This window comes from Dama dama, chromosome 29, assembly GCF_033118175.1.
Source record: "Dama dama isolate Ldn47 chromosome 29, ASM3311817v1, whole genome shotgun sequence".
In the NCBI taxonomy this organism is placed as follows: Eukaryota; Metazoa; Chordata; class Mammalia; order Artiodactyla; family Cervidae; genus Dama; species Dama dama.
Window position 1 is genome coordinate 37,819,484 of NC_083709.1, and position 17,777 is coordinate 37,837,260.

Sequence of the window (17,777 nt, forward strand, 5' to 3'; positions counted from 1 at the left end):
GAAGACTGAGGCTTTTCCTGTTAAATTTCTAGGTACGGGAGAAGTGAATGTTGTGGAAGCAGAGAGTCTCCTTGAACCCTACCTCCAGCAGTTTCCAAATGTATGCTTAGAATTTCAAGTGTCTGTTTTCAGCCATAATCATTCTACCAGGGCTGAGTACTGAACAGTCTGTTTCTCCCTTCCTCTGCAGGGCTCCCTTGTGTTGTTCTATCATGGCCGGATAGAGCTGCTAAAAGGCAATGTGGAAGAGGTAACTTATTTGAGGGGGTCATTTTGGGGGCCTGTCTGTTTAGTGGAGTTGCATAGCAAACTCATTCCACATGAGCAAATCCAGCTGTATGTGCTAGACAAAAATAGAGGGAAAATATGTAATTAAAAAGCCAAACTTTAATTTTGTGGGTGCATTCTACTATGTGTAGTAGATTATAGAATATAATGTGAATGTACTATGTATAGTAGGGTATACTCTACATTTATGTATGAAGTATTTGAGGCAATTCAGGGTTGGATATAGAAATACAGGTGGGCAATTTAAGGGACTTTCAGAAAACTTTGACTACTATCCATCTTGGTATTATATATTGACTTTGGAATCTAGACCTTCCATAAAGGTAACTTCATTGTACTACATGTGTGCTCCCCATCAAAGGAAATTATTCACTAAATCCCTTGAGGAAAAAGAGTGAAGAGCCTTTCATACACAATTTTCTTCTACACAATGGGGACAAACATATTTATTTTTCCTTGATTTGATTTTTTTTCCACTTACAATACATCTTGGATTTCTTTCCAGGTCAGTATATCTAAATCTTCCTCATTCTTTTTGATGGCTGGGTTTCATTCCGTGAGATGGATAAACTGTACTCATTAAAGTGGTCCACTATTGATAGACATTTGGCTATTATACACAATGCTGTTGTAAACATTATTATGTGTACATCTCAGTGCAAAGGTATATTTATATAAGACAGTCTGACAGGATTTCTAGGTCAAAGATGTTTGCATTTTAATAAATTCAGACAGATTGCCCTCCTTACTTCAAGCTAGTCCATTTAAACTCCTATAAAGATATGACTATAGCCCACCAGGCTCCTTTGTCTGTGGCATTTCCCAGACAAGAGTATTGGAATGGGTTACCATTTCCTTCTCCAGGGGAATCTTCCCGACTCAGGGATTGAACCTGCATCTCCTGCTTGTCAGGCAGATTCCTTACCACTGAGCCATCTGGGAAGCCCAAAGATACGAGAATACTTGTTTCCAATGCTTTTTGCCAACTCTGGTCATTATTTATCTTTTATTTTTCCAGTATGATGGCTGAAAAATGATAATCTAATTTTTAATTTATATTTTCCAATAAAAAAGCCTTCATATGTATATTTGTCACTCATATATATTTTTCTCTGATTTCCTATTTATATCTTTAACAATTTTCCCATTGATTTGCCTTTTTTAGTAAAATTATTGTATGATAAGTGTTAATTCTTTGCCACTTATGTATATAGCAATATCTTCTCCCAGTCTGTCCATTGCCTTAAACTTGTTTTAAGGTATATCTTACCCTCTGGAAGTTCTAAATTTATTGTCAGTCTTTTCTTAAAGGACTTCTGTATTTTATGTCTTACTTAAGGAAGGAACTTTGCTACTCCCACATTATAAAGTTCGATGGCCCTCCTACAAAGTTAAATGAGGAGACAGAATTTAACTGCATTGTTGGCATGTAAGGAAAGGAGCATGTCATACTGAGTGGTTTAATGAGTCATGATTTTGTTCTTTTTGTACAAAGTGTTTTATGTATTTTTCCATTAGGTTATTATCTCCTTGTCTAATATCTGGATGATCAGCTTTATGCAATTGACTTATAGGCACAAGAGATATTTCGAAAATGCATTTCAGTTCAAGAAGAATGGAAACAGTTTCACCATCTCTGTTACTGGGAGCTGATGTGGATTTTTGTATTCCAACAAAACTGGAGGGAGGCATATTACTATTCAGATCTGCTTTGCAAAGAGAGTAAATGGTCCAAGGTAAGTGTAGTACTTTCAATAGTGTCATCTGTTTGCTAATAAGTGCACAGAATGATTTTCGTTTAGGATTGTTTGTTCAATAGTATGATATCAACACTGTTTTCTCAATGTAGAGATCCATCAAAGGAGGAAGTATGCATTAAGTACCTGCTGTTTATAACTACTGTCCTTAGCACTATATTCTTTAAAAAGCCATCTAAGCAGCCCTTTTCAACAAAGAGGCTTTGTTTCTGAAGATGAATTTCAGTTATATATAAAAATGATCAAATATCAAGTTTTGATAATTTTTCTTAGACTTTTTGATGTCCTGATAACGAAGCTTTTCATAATAATAAAAATTAATTCTTTATTCATTCATCTGTTGATGGATACTTAGGTTGCTTTTGTATCTTAACTTTTGTAAATAATGTTGCTATGAGCATTGAGATGTATATATCTTTTCATGGAATTGCTGGATCATAGGTAGTTCTATTTTAATTTTCTGAAGAATCTTCATACTGTTTTCCATAATGGCTGTACCAATTTACATTCCCACCAATAATATACTAGGTTCCCTTTTCTCTACATCTTTGCCAACATTTATTATTTGTTGTCTTTCTGATGATAGCCACTCTAATAGGTGTGGCAAGATAGGCAAAGGAGATTGAGGTACACAGTAATAGATATAAATAAGATAACAAGGTTGCAAAAACAGGGAATATAGCCAATATCTTATAACAACTTTAAAAGGAGTATAATCTGTAAAAATATTGAATTGCTATATTGTATACTTGAAACTCATATAGTATTGTAAATCAATTAAGCTTCAATTTTAAAAAGTTCTAAAAACCTTCTGATCCATTTGTGAGAAATTGGGAGGAATGAGATAATGATCTCTTTTTCATTTTGTCCACTTCCTCATCTGTGAACATTAAAGTTATGTAATAGGAGAATGGCTAAGATTTGGTGGAAAGTGTTGATCTTGTTTGGAACAGGTAGCAAGAGGTTTCATTTCCCTTTTTTGTCTTTGATACCTCAGATACTATATCTGGAAGATTTGTAGTTCATTCTTTTCTGAAAATTATTGTTTATTTATTTATTCTTGGCTGCACTGGGTCTTCATTGCTGCATGTGGGCTTTCTCTGATTGTGGTGAGCGGGGGCTGATCTAGTTGCGGTGTATGGGCTTCTCGTTGCAGTGGCATCTTTTGTGGCGGAGCATGGGATCGAGGGCATGGGGGCTTCAGTACTTGTGGCTGTTGGGTTCAGTAGTTGTGGTGCCCAGCCTTAGTTGCCCTGTGGCATGTGGGATCTTCCCGGACCAGGGATTGAACCCACGTGCCCTGCATTGGCAGGTGAATTCTTAACCATTGGACCACCAGGGAAGTCCTGTGGGTCATTCTTGATTTACAAGGTAGAAATATCATGTACTAGGGTGCCCTCTAACTACTGCTTTTCTTTTTCTCAAGGCAACATATGTGTTCTTAAAAGCTGCAATTTTGAGTATGCTTCCAGAAGAGGATGTGGTAGCAACTAAAGAGGATGTGGTAACTTTATTCAGGTAAGCTCATGATGAGTTCCAGACCTATGTACCCAGCTCCCATTTACCACCTTCACTTAGATATGTTGAAACATTCAAAACTCCCTAGTAAACCTATGTCCTTTCCTCTCCCAGTGATTGGAACTGCTAGTAGCAAGGCAAAAACCCATAATACTTGTATCACCAACACTACCCTGTCCCTCTGTTCCCCATTGAGAGGAGAGGCATAGATAAGAGCATAGGGGGAATAATAGTTCAGATGAGGTCTGAAGGAGCTGCAGAAGCAGGTGGAGAGTTGTGTTGATATAGTTTCAGACCAAAGGAACAGCATATGTGAGGACCCGGTTGTGGGAAGGAGCGCTGCACGTTAAACGAGCTAAAGCAAAGCTGATATTGGCAGGACATAATGCTACATTTTATATATAGGCCAAAGTAAAATGAATATCCAGATTACTCAAAATCTGTCTCACAGAATACAGAATTAAAAGAAAAAAAAAGATGACGTCTATGGCCATACCATCCTGAACACGTCTGATATTGTCTAATCCTGAAAGCTAAGTTCGTACTTGGATGGGAGGCTGCCTGGAAATACTGTGTGCTGTAGGCTTAAAAAATAAGACAAGATGTCTTTTAGTGACACAGAGATCATTAGTATCCCATGCAGGAAATGATAAGGTAATAGAATGGAGGTGGAAACCAGCCTGGGGTTGGCTAGAGTGAATGAGATACAAAGAAATGAACAGAGTTAAGCATAAATACAATAAGCGGTAGAGAAAGTTGGAGGGAGATGTAATATCAAAGAATATATTAATGGGAGAGATCTGAGCATTCTCAAAACCACTGGGGAGGACCCAGTTCCAAAAGACAGTTGTACATTCAAGTGGGAAATGGGATAAATGATCTTTGTAAGGCTCTTGAAAAGTCAGGAGGAGATAGACTTCAAAGCACTGATGGCAGGACTGGCTTTATTTAGATGGAGGAGCAGGTCCTCTGTTGTATCATGCAGGAAGAAGTCCAGAGCAGGCTCAGAGGCATGCCAGCTCGTGTGTGGAGTCCGAGCTGTCTGTTGAGAGCGAAGGAGAAAGGAGTGGGCTGGAGGTCTGAGGAGGATGGAGAATGTTTGAAATCGTTGTTGTGGAGAGTGGGACAGAGAGAAGCACAGGATGGGGAATGGCAGGCAGTGTGAGGGCTCATTGGAGGTTGGTGTTGAATGTACAGTGATACCAACCTGTTCTCATTGCAGGAAGATGAGTGCAACAACGAGGCACTGGCAAGGGAGTCTAGGAAATAAGCTGGAGCCTGCAGCAGTAAAGATTGTCTGCAGGGCAGGCTAAGCAGGAGTATGGAGGGACGGGGAGGAGGGAGACTGCTGAGTTGGGAGAGAGTTGAAAGGCAAGAGGACCAAAAGTCTCATTAGAACAGCCAAGGTTATAATGAGGAGGGTGGTTGGTGTGCCTGAGTTTGGGCTGTGATGTAGAAAAGTTACAGATGATGAAATGGCCTAAGATGCAACAGTAGGAGTAGGTGACTGTGGTAGAAAGGAGGATGTGACCTCTGGAGATGAGGCAGGTAGGGGGACAGAGAAGCCCCACTGCATTCTTTAAACATAATTGATGACATACACTTTTAATGGAATACTATATTCTGTGGCCACGTTATGAGAAGTAATGGCTTGTCTGCATCCTCAGACTCGTCAGGACAGATTTGAAAGTATGACCAGGACAACTTTGTCATGCTTTTTAGAAACTGGACCATGTATATACTAACTGTAGAATCTACATTAGTGGGAGCCATGGAATGCCACCTGCTACTGGTAAAATGCATTTCCTTGTTTCACACACACGACAACAAATGGAATGGAATGCTAAGCTATATCGGGATCTTTTACATCTCAGTTTCCTCCACTCCAAAATAAATTTTCTCTGCATCAAAATAATTTCTGTGAAACATGTAACTAATCTTATTTTCAGGCAAAAGCTTGAAGTCTGCTATATGTGTGATAGCATCTAACTTGTTGAGATACTGAGAGGAGAATCCCCCCAAATGAATGTTCTCTTCATTACAGACTCTGATCCTTAAATCAGGAGGTTTCATGTCCACTGCATGCTTCTGACCCCCTCCCTCAACCCCCACCTCACATGTCCACCGCCTCTTCCACTGATATTAATTAACATTCATGATGGGCATCCTGGTTTAAAACCATGTTTGTACACCTAAAAGTAATATAATGTTATATGTCAATTATACTTCAATTAAAAAAACCCATATCCCAAGATTGTGCCCAGAAATAATGTAACACAAGCTTGTCTTCATATGGAATGCTTTTTCTCTCATTGCATCTTCCCCTTTCTTTCAGTGGTGTAATTAGATATTTCCCTAAGTTCCTTCTTGGCCACCCGTTTGGTGCATTTACAAGACTATGTATGAGAAAGTGCCCTTTGAATATGTAGCCTCTATTCCCATTTTTCTGTGCTTGTGAATTTTATAATTGGAATTTCATAGAATTTTGAGAGGAAGATTGTAAGCATGCTATGTGTTCTTAGCTGATTATTTTCAAAATCACTTATGCTTGGGAAATATCTTCTCAAATTATGCATGAGTTGATGACCTTTTTTGAGCCACTTTTACCAGTGAAGCCACGGACTGTAGCTCACCAGATTCCTCTTGTCTGTGAAATTCTCCAGGCAAGAATACTGGTTGGGTAGCCATTCCCTTCTCCAGGAGATCTTCCTGACCCAGGGATCAAACCCAGGTCTCCCACATTGAGGTAGATTCTTCACCATCTGAGCCACCAGGGAAACCACTATTAGGTCTGGGGTGGAGCCTAAATTTGGATTTTGAACAGGGTTCCTGGTGGTGCCGATCCACTGCTCTGGGGAGCGCGGCATAACAGGGACAGGTATAAATATTGCATGTGTTCTAACGACCTTTCACTGAAACTGACGCTCTTCACAGACAGGTGGATGGCTTGAAGCAGAGAATTGCTGGGAAATCAATCCCTACTGAGAAGTTTGCTGTGAGGAAGGCTCGACGCTACTCTCCCTCGTTGCCAGCACCCGTGAAGCTCGTTTTGCCTGCCCTGGTATCTGCCTTTATTTACTTACTCTTTGCATCCTAGAAATATATTATCTAGTATCAGGGGCAGGGAGAACATCTAACTTTTGTTGTGAAGTTTCCTCAATTAAAAATCATTGTGTTTGATAAAGGCTGTTTATAAAATATATCATTTAAGTCTTACAGTAACTCTGTGAGAGGAATTTTTCTTTGTAGCCTCATTTGACAAATAAGGAAATTCAGACAGAGAGAGGTGAGTTGGCATAGTTGAAATTGAGTTGAATTATAATGCAAGCCACATATGTAACTACCTTTTCTAGCTGCTACCCTAAAAATCAAAAGGTAAAAAAATTAAAAAGTAGAAGGACACATGATAATCGTTTTCAAAATATTTGTTTAACCCGGTTTATGCAAAATTTTTGGAGTAGGAGATGGCAACCCATTCCAGTATTCTTGTCTGGAAAATTCCACGGACCGAGGAGCCTGGCAGGCTAGAGTCCATGGGGTTGCAAAGAGTCAGAAACCACTGAACGACTGAGCACACATGCAAAATTTTGTCATTTGAGCATGTAATCTCTAAAATTTATTAATGAGATTTCACATTCTTTTATGTTGTGCTCATCCACTGAAGCCTGGTGTGTGTTTTATGCTTAGAGTGTGTCTCAGTTTGAACCAGCCGCATTGCTCCAGAGCCATAAGTGGCTGGTGGCTTGTTGTAGCCTAATGCTAGAGCTCCCCTTCTTGATCAATGTGCCATTTAGGTTAGGCTTCATGAAAAGCACAATTTCAAGTTAAATGGTTTTAATGCAGATTTCTTTAAAAAGTACTGAATATATCAAATTACAGTAACTTTTGGGGTCTAGTTTGTGTGAGTAGTCAAGTAACACAGGGAAACTGTTTAGTGCAAGCTGACATCTGCTGTCTTTTTTTGGAGGTTCCTGATTTTTTTTTTTTATTCCAGAGTATATTCAATTATTCCCCTTTAATAGTTGCTTAGTTTCCAGTTTTTATTACCACAAACAGGCTACAATGAATATTCTTCTATAGCTCTCTTTGTACATGGGCATATAATTCTCTGGGAGAGATGTTTAGAAGTAGAATTCCAAGTTGAAGGGCATATGCATTTAATACTTGGACATTGCCAGATTGCTCTCCAGAAGGGCTGTACTGATTTAAATTCCTACCAACAGTGTTTTATTTTTTTAATGTGTGATTGAGTTTTTCATGTGCTTGTTCATTTTTACTTCTTATTTCGTGAATTGTTGTTCATGGGCTTACTTCCTTAATTTTTTTATTAGGTTATTTATTATTTTATCATTGACTTATAAGTTACAAAGTGAGTGAAAGTCACTGTCATGTCTGACTCTTTGTGACCCCGTGGACTATACAGCCTATGGAATTCTCCAGGCCAGAATACTGGAGTGGGTAGCCATTCCCTTCTCCAAGGGATCTTCCCAGCCCAGGGATCGAACCCAGGTCTCCTGCATTGCAGGCGGATTCTTTACCAGCTGAGCCACCAGGGAAGCCGCATTGACTTATAGGAGCTCTTTAAATATTCTGTGAGAAGAAAACTGCAGCTCCTCACAGGTGTCCTTTGGGGGCTAGCCTGCACATAGTACCTCAGCCCAGGTGTTTCCTACTTAAGAAAAACAATCTCAGAGAACAGAACCCTCAGACCAGGTTGTGCCTGGTCTGTGCCTGTGATGCAATGAGATAAAAATATGGCCACTCTGTCAATCATTTCTGAGCACAGGTAAGAAGAAGAACACCATGCAAATCACAAAAATGACCAAACATCCTCCTTTTCCAGCTAAAATGGGAGCCTGCTACTGTTTTACCCATGACACCTTTCAGCTCCATTCCTACCTCATTTCTATCAAGTGATTAATGCTGGGAGATTTTTTTCTTTCCATGTCACGGAACATCCCTGGGATTTTTCTAGCGCACCATAGTCCTTTCTCCATCGTAAAACTTAGATGCTGGTGTATACATATGATGTATATGTTGCTCTGATTACTAAGGGCCTTAAGGAGGGTTGACTCAGAGCACTTCTTTCTCCAGGGCTAAGGGTGTAGAATTGGCTTGAATTTGTGGTAACTAGGAATTTTACCAAAATCCTGTATTTCACAAAATGACCAGTTCAGATACAAACTTTTCTTTTTCTGATAAAATGTTCGATCAATACAAATAAAATTTAAAAAAATCATCAGTTTAAATAAATATTCCAAAAGTTATTGAACTCTTACACGATTAGCAATAAGAAAATTTAGATGTAAAACAAGAATGTTGTGATCTTAGTTTTCAGTCCCAAAAGGTGAAGATGACTTTGCTGTCACTCGACTCCAGTGTATTTTCCTTGTTTCTACTGCTTCCCTGTAAGAGGCTGTTTAAACAATCGTAACATATTTTACCATTTATTTATTTCCAAGGAGATTCTAATTATCCTGCTTACTTCATACCTTTCAAAATATGAACTGAACTACCAGGAAGATTAGAAAAATATTTTCAAGCAAGAGCACATTTGCTTTTGGTTCAAAAAAAAAAAAGAAAAATTCTCATCTGTTAGCCTATTAAATGTAATTTGCAATGAGGGCTGTCATTCTGCCATATGGCCTTTAAATGAATGTATTTTCTGCATATTGGGATTGCATTACTGGACTACCACATGTTTTTAATGGTATAAAAGAACCTGAGCCAGGTAAAATATTTCCTATGTTCATTTGCAGTGATGTCCTTGGAAACATTTTATGTAAACAATTGGCAGATATAGAAAAAATGTTTCCCTTTACTTAAGAGTAACAACAAAAATTTATGTTTGAATTGTTCATAATATCTTTTTAAAATATTATATTTATTTCTATCCTTCCAGAAGGATTGGATACCAGTAGGTGCTTAGTAAATACTTAAATGAGTAAATTAATTTTTCAGTGAAGACACAATATACTATATATACTGAACTATTTTGTAGTATAAAAGGCAAAAAGCATTAAAAGCATTAAATAAAGTGAAAATGGGGAGATTAAATCACTAAACTCCAAATGAAGAAAGCTAAGAAAAATGATCTCTAAATGTCTTGAGAGCACTCGCAACTGAGGTGAAACATTCACACGTAGCTTTGTTGTTGTAAAGAACACCGAATGACCTCACATAACTGCGAATGGTTTCTCATTTTTCCTCATTAGGAAATGATGTATGTTTGGAATGGTTTTCCACTAGTGAGTAAAAGAAAAGACCTTTCTGAAAATCTGTTGGTAACTGTGGAAAAGGCCGAGGCAGCACTACAAAGTGAGAGTAAGTATGAAAAGCGAGAGCCTGGAAATCTTTACGGCTGCCCCTCCCGTCCTTTCCCGTGCACACCTGCTCATGTTGGTCTGTGTGCATGATGAGGACAAAGAGCTTGAGCCGCAGGTACCCGGTTGGTTGCAGTCCAGATAGGGGGAAGAAACCTGATACAACATGGATGAGCGCTGGGGACGTGAGGCTCCGTGAAAGAAGCCGGAGGCAAGACAACAGAGTGTGTGATTCCGTTTATATAAAATAGCGAGGATAAATCAGTCCATAAAGACAGAAAGCAGATTAGTGGCTGCCAAGGGGTGGAGAACTGGGGATGTGTGATCACTCAAGGGTGTGGCATTTCTTCTTTTCATGATTGCTTATTTTTTAAAAATTTGTTATCTTTTAATTGGAGTGTCATTGCTTCACAATGTCATGTTAATTTCTGCGGTACAACAGCATGGATCAACTCTGTGCATACATATATCCCCTCCTTCTTGGATCTCCCTCCCACGTGTCCGTCTTACCTCTCTAGGCTGACACAGAGCGCTGTGCTGAACTCCCTATGCTAAATAGCACATTCCCACCAGCTATCTGTTTTACACATGATAGTGATATCTGTTATTACTACTCTCAACTCCTCCTGGAGTATGATATTTCTTTTTGGAGGTGGTGAAAATGTTCTAAAGTTGATTCTGATGATGGTGCACGCCACTGTAATATACTCAAAACCAGTGAATTGCACACTTTACATGGGTGAATTGTATGTTATGGGAATTTTATCTTAAAGCTGTTACAAAAAAAAAAAAGAAAAAGATGAAGAAGACAGTTTTAATTTTAGAGCAGTACAAGGGGAGTGGTGTGTACTTCTGGTTTTAGTTGGCTTTAACTTTTTCCATGCCTCCTTTATTGCTCTCTAATGACTATTGCATTTTTACAGACCCAGAGAATTATTTGTTTTCAAGTTGAAATCTTGTCACAATTTGATTTTTTTTGCTTATTACTTTCGGTTGTACTGGGAGCCCTTCTCCACTTTACTGGACGCTCCTTATAGTGGAAGCAGCTGCCATAGGAGAAAAGTCAGCTGATTTGGGCTTAGTGTCCCAGCTCTGCAGCTGTGAGTCTGTTGGAAACATAACTTGTCCATAACCAGGAGGGCCTTTGGGTTCTTTTAAAATGAAACCCAGGGTTTTCTTGCTCTGACATTTTCTAGTTCTCTGTCATGAATAGAGGCTTTATCTTTTTGCTAAACAATGCCATAAGTGATAGCTTTTACTGTATCCTTAGTTAGTTAGTTCAGTCACTCAGTCGTGCCTGACTCTTTGCGATCCCATGAACCGCAGCATGCCAGGCCTCCCTGTCCATCACTGACTCCCAGAGTTTACCCAAACTCATGTCCATTGAGTCGGTGATGCCATCCAACCATCTCATCCTGTGTCGTCCCCTTCTCCTCCTGCCTTCAATCTTTCCCAACAGCAGGGTCTTTTCAAATGAGTCAGCTCTTCGCATCAGGTGGCCAAAATACTGGAGTTTCAGCTTCAACATCAGTCCTTCCAATGAACACCCAGGACTGATCTCCCTTAGGATGGACTGGTTGGATCTCCTTGCAGTCCAAGGGACTTTAAAGAGTGCTCAGCCCTCTTTATAGTTCAACTCTCACATCCATACATGACCACTGGAAAAACCATAGCCTTGACTAGATGGACCTTTGTTGACAAAGTAATGTCTCTGCTTTTTAAAATGCTGTCTAGGTTGGTCATAACTTTCCTTCCAAGGAGTAAGCATCTTTTAATTGTACCCTTATCAACCCTCAAATCATTTAGATGTTACTCCAAGACAATGGTCTTATCCTCTGGAACCACAGAAGTAAAACCAAAATTTCTAGGGTGACAAACATTGTAAAAGGCATAGAAATTCACGAATAGCCAGGAAAAATTCTCACAGTTAACTCACTTTTCTTAACTTGAGGAAAACAGGCATTGAAGGGGTACTGGCTGCATGTTCTGTACTCCCCACACGGAGGATTAAATTATCGTCTGTGACTCCAGGGATGAACACCTCATTTAGATCATTTTTTACTTTGGCCACAGCATGGGGCTGAAATGTTTAATGAGATTTCTCTTTACAATTACCTTTAAAAAATTAAACATTACATTTGAAAAATGTAGGTAAAAAAAGTCACCCATGTTTTTCTTACTATGCGCAATTAATTTAGAGTTTCTGTTTATGCCCTCCCAGATTTATTTTTATAGTTATGATCATAGTGTATCTGGACATACTCTAGCCTATATTTTTTATTTATTATATCATAACCTTTTCTCTCATTGAGATATAATTGACATATAACACTATATTAGTTTTGGATGTACAGTGTAATGGTTTGATATTTGTACACATTGCTTTCCATATTTGAAATTATTCTAACTTTAGATTCCCATCGATAGTTCAGTTCAGTCACTCAGTCGTGTCCAACTCTTTGTGACCAATGGACTGCAGCACGCCAGGGCACCCTGTCCATCATCAACTCCTGGAGTTTATCCAGACTCGTGTCCATTGAGTTGGTGATGCCATCCAACCATCTCATCCTGTGTCGTCCCCTTCTCCTCCTGCCCTCAATCTTTCCCAGCATCAGGGTCTTTTCAGATGAGTCAGCTCTTCACATCAGGTGGCCAAAGTATTGGAGTTTCAGCTTCAACATCAGTCCTTCCAATGAACACCCAGGACTGATCTCCTTTAGGATGAACTGGTTGGATCTCCTTGCAGTCCAAGGGACTCTCAAGAGTCTTCTCCAACACCACAGTTCGTAAGCATTGATTCTTCAGTGCTCATCTTTCTTTATAGTCCAACTCTCACATCCATTCATGACCACTGGAAAAATCATAGCCTTGACTAGACGGACCTTTGTTGGCAAAGTAATGTCTCTGCTTTTAAACATGCTGTCTAGGTTGGTCAAAACTTTTCTTCCAAGGGGTAAGTGTCTATTAATTAACTTTTAATTGATTAAACATCTATTAATTAGCTATAATTCTATTATATTATAGATTTAAAAATTTTAGATCTATTATATTATTATAGATATAGATTTTATAATTGTATATCTAAATTATAATTTTGATATAAAATTTTATATAAAATTTTAATCTTTATTATAGATAAAATAAACCTCTTTACATTTTTACATCATCTTCTACATTTTTAATTGTAGGAAAATACATATAATATAAAATTTGCCATATTAACCATTTTTTAAACTGTATGGTCCAGTAGTGCTAAGTATATTCACTCAGTTGTGCAGCCAGTTTTGAGAACTTTTTCATACCCCTTAAACACTAACTCCCCATTTCCCGCTCTTCACAGTGGTTGGCAATCACCATTTTGCTCTTTATTACTGTGAATTTGACTACTCTAGAGACTTCTTTTTTTTTTTTTTTTTTTTCTATGTCTGTGAGTCTGTTTCAGTTTCTTTTTTTTTTTTTTTTTTTTAATTATTATTTTTTTCCAGTGGGTTTTGTCATACATTGATATGAATCAGCCATGGATTTACATGTATTCCCAATCCCGATCCCCCCTCCCACCTCCCTCTCCACCCGATTCCTCCGGGTCTTCCCAGTGCACCAGGCCGGAGCACTTGTCTCGTGCATCCCTCCTGGGCTGGTGATCTGTTTCACCATAGATAGTATACATGCTGTTCTTTTGAAATATCCCACCCTCACATTCTCCCACAAAGTTCAAAAGTCTGTTCTGTATTTCTGTGTCTGTTTTTCTGTTCTGCATATAGGGTTATCGTTATCACCTTTCTAAATTCCATATACATGTGTCAGTATGCTGTAATGTTCTTTATCTTTCTGGCTTACTTCACTCTGTATAATGGGCTCCAGCTTCATCCATCTCATTAGGACTGGTTCAAATGAATTCTTTTTAATGGCTGAGTAATATTCCATGGTGTATATGTACCACAGCTTCCTTATCCATTCATCTGCTGATGGGCATCTAGGTTGCTTCCATGTCCTGGCTATTATAAACAGTGCTGCGATGAACATTGGGGTGCACGTGTCTCTTTCAGATCTGGTTTCCTCAGTGTGTATGCCCAGAAGTGGGATTGCTGGGTCATATGGCAGTTCTATTTCCAGTTTTTTAAGGAATCTCCACACTGTTTTCCATAGCGGCTGTACTAGTTTGCATTCCCACCAACAGTGTAAGAGGGTTCCCTTTTCTCCACACCCTCTCCAGCATTTATTGCTTGTAGACTTTTGGATAGCAGCCATCCTGACTGGCGTGTAATGGTACCTCATTGTGGTTTTGATTTGCATTTCTCTAATAATGAGTGATGTTGAGCATCTTTTCATGTGTTTGTTAGCCATCTGTATGTCTTCTTTGGAGAAGTGTCTGTTTAGTTCTTTGGCCCATTTTTTGATTGGGTCATTTATTTTTCTGGAATTGAGCTTCAGGAGTTGCTTGTATATTTTTGAGATTAATCCTTTGTCTGTTTCTTCATTTGCTATTATTTTCTCCCAATCTGAGGGCTGTGTTTTCACCTTACTTATAGTTTCCTTTGTAGTGCAAAAGCTTTTAAGTTTCATTAGGTCCCATTTGTTTAGTTTTGCTTTTATTTCCAATATTCTGGGAGGTGGGTCATAGAGGATCTTGCTTTGATTTATGTCGGAGAGTGTTTTGCCTATGTTCTCCTCTAGGAGTTTTATAGTTTCTGGTCTTACATTTAGATCTTTAATCCATTTTGAGTTTATTTTTGTGTATGGTGTTAGAAAGTGTTCTAGTTTCATTCTTTGTGCTGCCTAATATTTCCCTTATCCTAATGTCCTCCAGGTGCATCCATGTTGCAGCATGTGTCAGAATTGCCTTCATTTTTAAGGCTGCATAATATTCCATTGGATGTTTATACCAAATTTTATCTATTCGTCCATCAATGTATATTTGGGTTGCTTCCACTTTTGACAACTGTGAACAGTACTTCTATGAACATGTATATGCAAATATTTCATTCAGATGCTGCTTTCAGTTCTTTTAGATAAATGCCTCAAGGTGGATTTGCTGGATCATGTAACATTTCTATTTTTAATTTTTTTCGGAACTGACATACTGTTTTCTCTAGTGGCTGTACCATTCATTCCCACCAACAGTGCACACAGGTTTCAATTTCTCTCCATCCTTGACAATGCTAGTAATTTTCTTTTCTTTATCTGTTTTGTTTGTTTTTGGTAGTAGGCATGCTAATGGATGTAAGATTTTTTTTTTTTACAATTTTTAATGTAGAATAATTTCAAAAGGAAAAATATTTACTTTGATTTGAGTGGAAATTCAACGTAATGCCACATCATTTTAAAATTTAACTGAGATAAGACTCCATAAAAATTTACTTAAAAAATGGGTTTCAGAAAATTGCAGTTCAGTTAAATCTATTAAGGGTTTTGAACAAATTTACTAGTATTTATTTTTGTGGAACTAATTTGGCCACTTTTCATTAATTTGTTCCTTTGAACACTTATTTTTCATACCAGGTATAGCGTTGTGATAGTAGAAAAAACATTGTTCCTGTCATCAAGGGAATTATTTGTGATTAAATGCCACATATTTGCAAATTAGATGAAAAAATGAATATGTTTTAAAGTAAGTGTATATGTGAGAAATGGAAGGTAAAGAAAAACCTTTTTTTTTAATTATGTGAAAACATTTGTAGGGTATTTTTTCCTCCAAAGGGGTAGGCTAGCTTGCTTCTGTTTTCCTACAAAGACGAGGGTTTTAGTTCAATAGAATAAATTCTAATGTTTGAATGTCCATCCTTTGTAGTATAGACTAATACATACCACCATTGAGTAAGACCCTTATTTTCCACGTGGAATTGATTCCAACACTCACTGTGGATACCACAGTCTTTGGATGCTCAAGTTCCATACTCTGCCCTCTGTATCCACAGATTCCTCATTCACAGATTCAACCAGCCGCAGATCCTAAACATAGCCCCAATCTGGTTTGTTGATTAGAAGCATAAGTAGAATTTTTTGAGCTGGGGTGGGGGGGAATGGTCTTTAATAGGGAAGGTAATGTAGTATTGATATCTATGATTTTCATAGTGAATAACTTGTCAGATCTTGGAAGTTAGAGGTGATTATCAGCTATTTCCAGCACCTTGAAATAAAGCAACCTTCTTTGACTTGGTTAAGTAGCATCCTTAACCTCCCATAGACAAGCTGCTTACTGATTAAAACACCAGCATGCGTTAATGGTGATTTCTGACATTTGTACTGAAAGCAAGAGTATTTCAGTATGAAGGACTCTCAGAGTCTCATCATTTTGGTTTTTTGTCCCTTCCCACCTGGGTTGTCACAGCCTGAAATGTATAAATTATCAGTCTGTCTTGGAATGACTTCTTATTTCTACTTAACTTGCAAAAAAGAAAAACCCAAATTTAAAAGTGGTAGATGTGAAATGGCCACCTTTGTCAGATAGATGTCACACACGATATGGTTCCTTCGTATTAGCCTTGGGCTATAGAAGGTAGAGTTGTTTTCAAAAGGAAAAAATGTCCTTGAAGAAGATCCTCTATGTTAGCCTCATGCAGTTAGAATTCTGTTTGTGGGGATTTTAGGTGCCTTACACGTATTTCAGAACCACTTTGTCTAATTTTATGATATAATTTCGTCCCCCAAAGCACCTAATCTGGGAGAACTGGTAAGCTGTAAACATAATGATCTGGGGAGGGTGTTCTCCGTCCTGAATTTTTAATGGGGAGAAGGCCATCTGCTTCTCCACATGGAAGCGTTACCCTCTTTTGCACGAAGCCAGCCCAGTAAGGGGCTAGAGCCACAGGAAGAGGCCGCCTGCTTGATCCTCACTGCTTTACTTTTCATTAAATTAATAAAGCTCTTACTTTATTTACAGTTCAAACTTCCTATTATTTTACCTAAGGTCACTTAACTCAGAGGTGAGCACCTAAAAAAATTTTTTAGGTGGCTAGAGTTATAAAGTGAAAAAAGGCTAGAGTGAACCCCTTAATCAAATGGTGTGTTGAAGTATTGAACGTGATATTCTTTTCATTTGAAGTATTTCACTGAATTTAGTGAGGCATAAAAATGCTAAACATATATATTTTTTTAATTTTTAAATGATCCCTCTGAAACCTAACAGCTGTTAGTGCTGCCTCTTAAGTAGGATATTTTTGTTTTTGTGAGTGAACTGTATGTGTTTTGCTTTAAGACTCCAGTGACTACTCCGTAGATGACGACTGCCTAGTGAAACTGCTAAAAGGATGCTGCCTGAAGAACTTACAGCGGCCCTTGCAAGCAGAATTGTGCTTCAATCACGTTGTCCAAAGGTAAAAGCAGACAATGAAACCAGCTTGAGTGCAAATTGCAGTTTCTGGGGAATTGCTGTGAGAAAGTGATGCTTTTATCTCCATTGCTAACCTTTTTTTACTCGGTGTTATCAGAAAGAGAATTCAGTAATGTTTTCTTTATTCTTTGAGAAAAAAATGATAACCTAAGTGAACATGGCTTTATGCCTTTCCACCTGGTATTCAGAGGTGACTCATGAAAGCTAAATTTACAGCCAAGCTGACAGGTGTCTGTCTAAATTCTGGCAGTGTCAGATACCTGATACTTTTTTGATTTGTGTATTTGTCTGTTATTCATTTATTCTACCAATATTTGAGTACCCACTATGTGCCAGAAACTGTGAACCTGAATCCAAGGGTTTCAGAGTTGAATAAACAGACTAACCAGCATTGTAATGAAAATTTGGCAGGAAAGAACAACTGTGATGAATGCTATAACAGCTTCTCTTTTGGCAAGGGGCATTTTTCTGTAGATGAATGAGTTTTATCCCCTCAGTAGCATTGATGATGATGTCCTGCTTCTTTGCTAATTAGTGAGTTAAGTCAAGGTTCTGTTGCCT

The 17,777-nt window shown here is 38.2% G+C and overlaps 1 protein-coding gene across 3 annotated transcripts in view; it reads left to right on the top strand.

The window, feature by feature from the left end:
• TTC39B (tetratricopeptide repeat domain 39B) overlaps positions 1-17,777 on the top strand; it is a 145,854-nt gene that overhangs the window by 114,847 nt on the left and 13,230 nt on the right. For all 3 annotated transcript variants that reach the window (XM_061132624.1, XM_061132626.1, XM_061132625.1), the window contains 7 exons: positions 33-100; positions 191-250; positions 1,863-2,024; positions 3,472-3,563; positions 6,498-6,624; positions 9,779-9,887; positions 17,082-17,199. In XM_061132624.1, the coding sequence (XP_060988607.1) occupies positions 33-100; positions 191-250; positions 1,863-2,024; positions 3,472-3,563; positions 6,498-6,624; positions 9,779-9,887; positions 17,082-17,199 (736 nt within the window). The remainder of the gene's footprint in view (positions 1-32; positions 101-190; positions 251-1,862; positions 2,025-3,471; positions 3,564-6,497; positions 6,625-9,778; positions 9,888-17,081; positions 17,200-17,777) is intronic.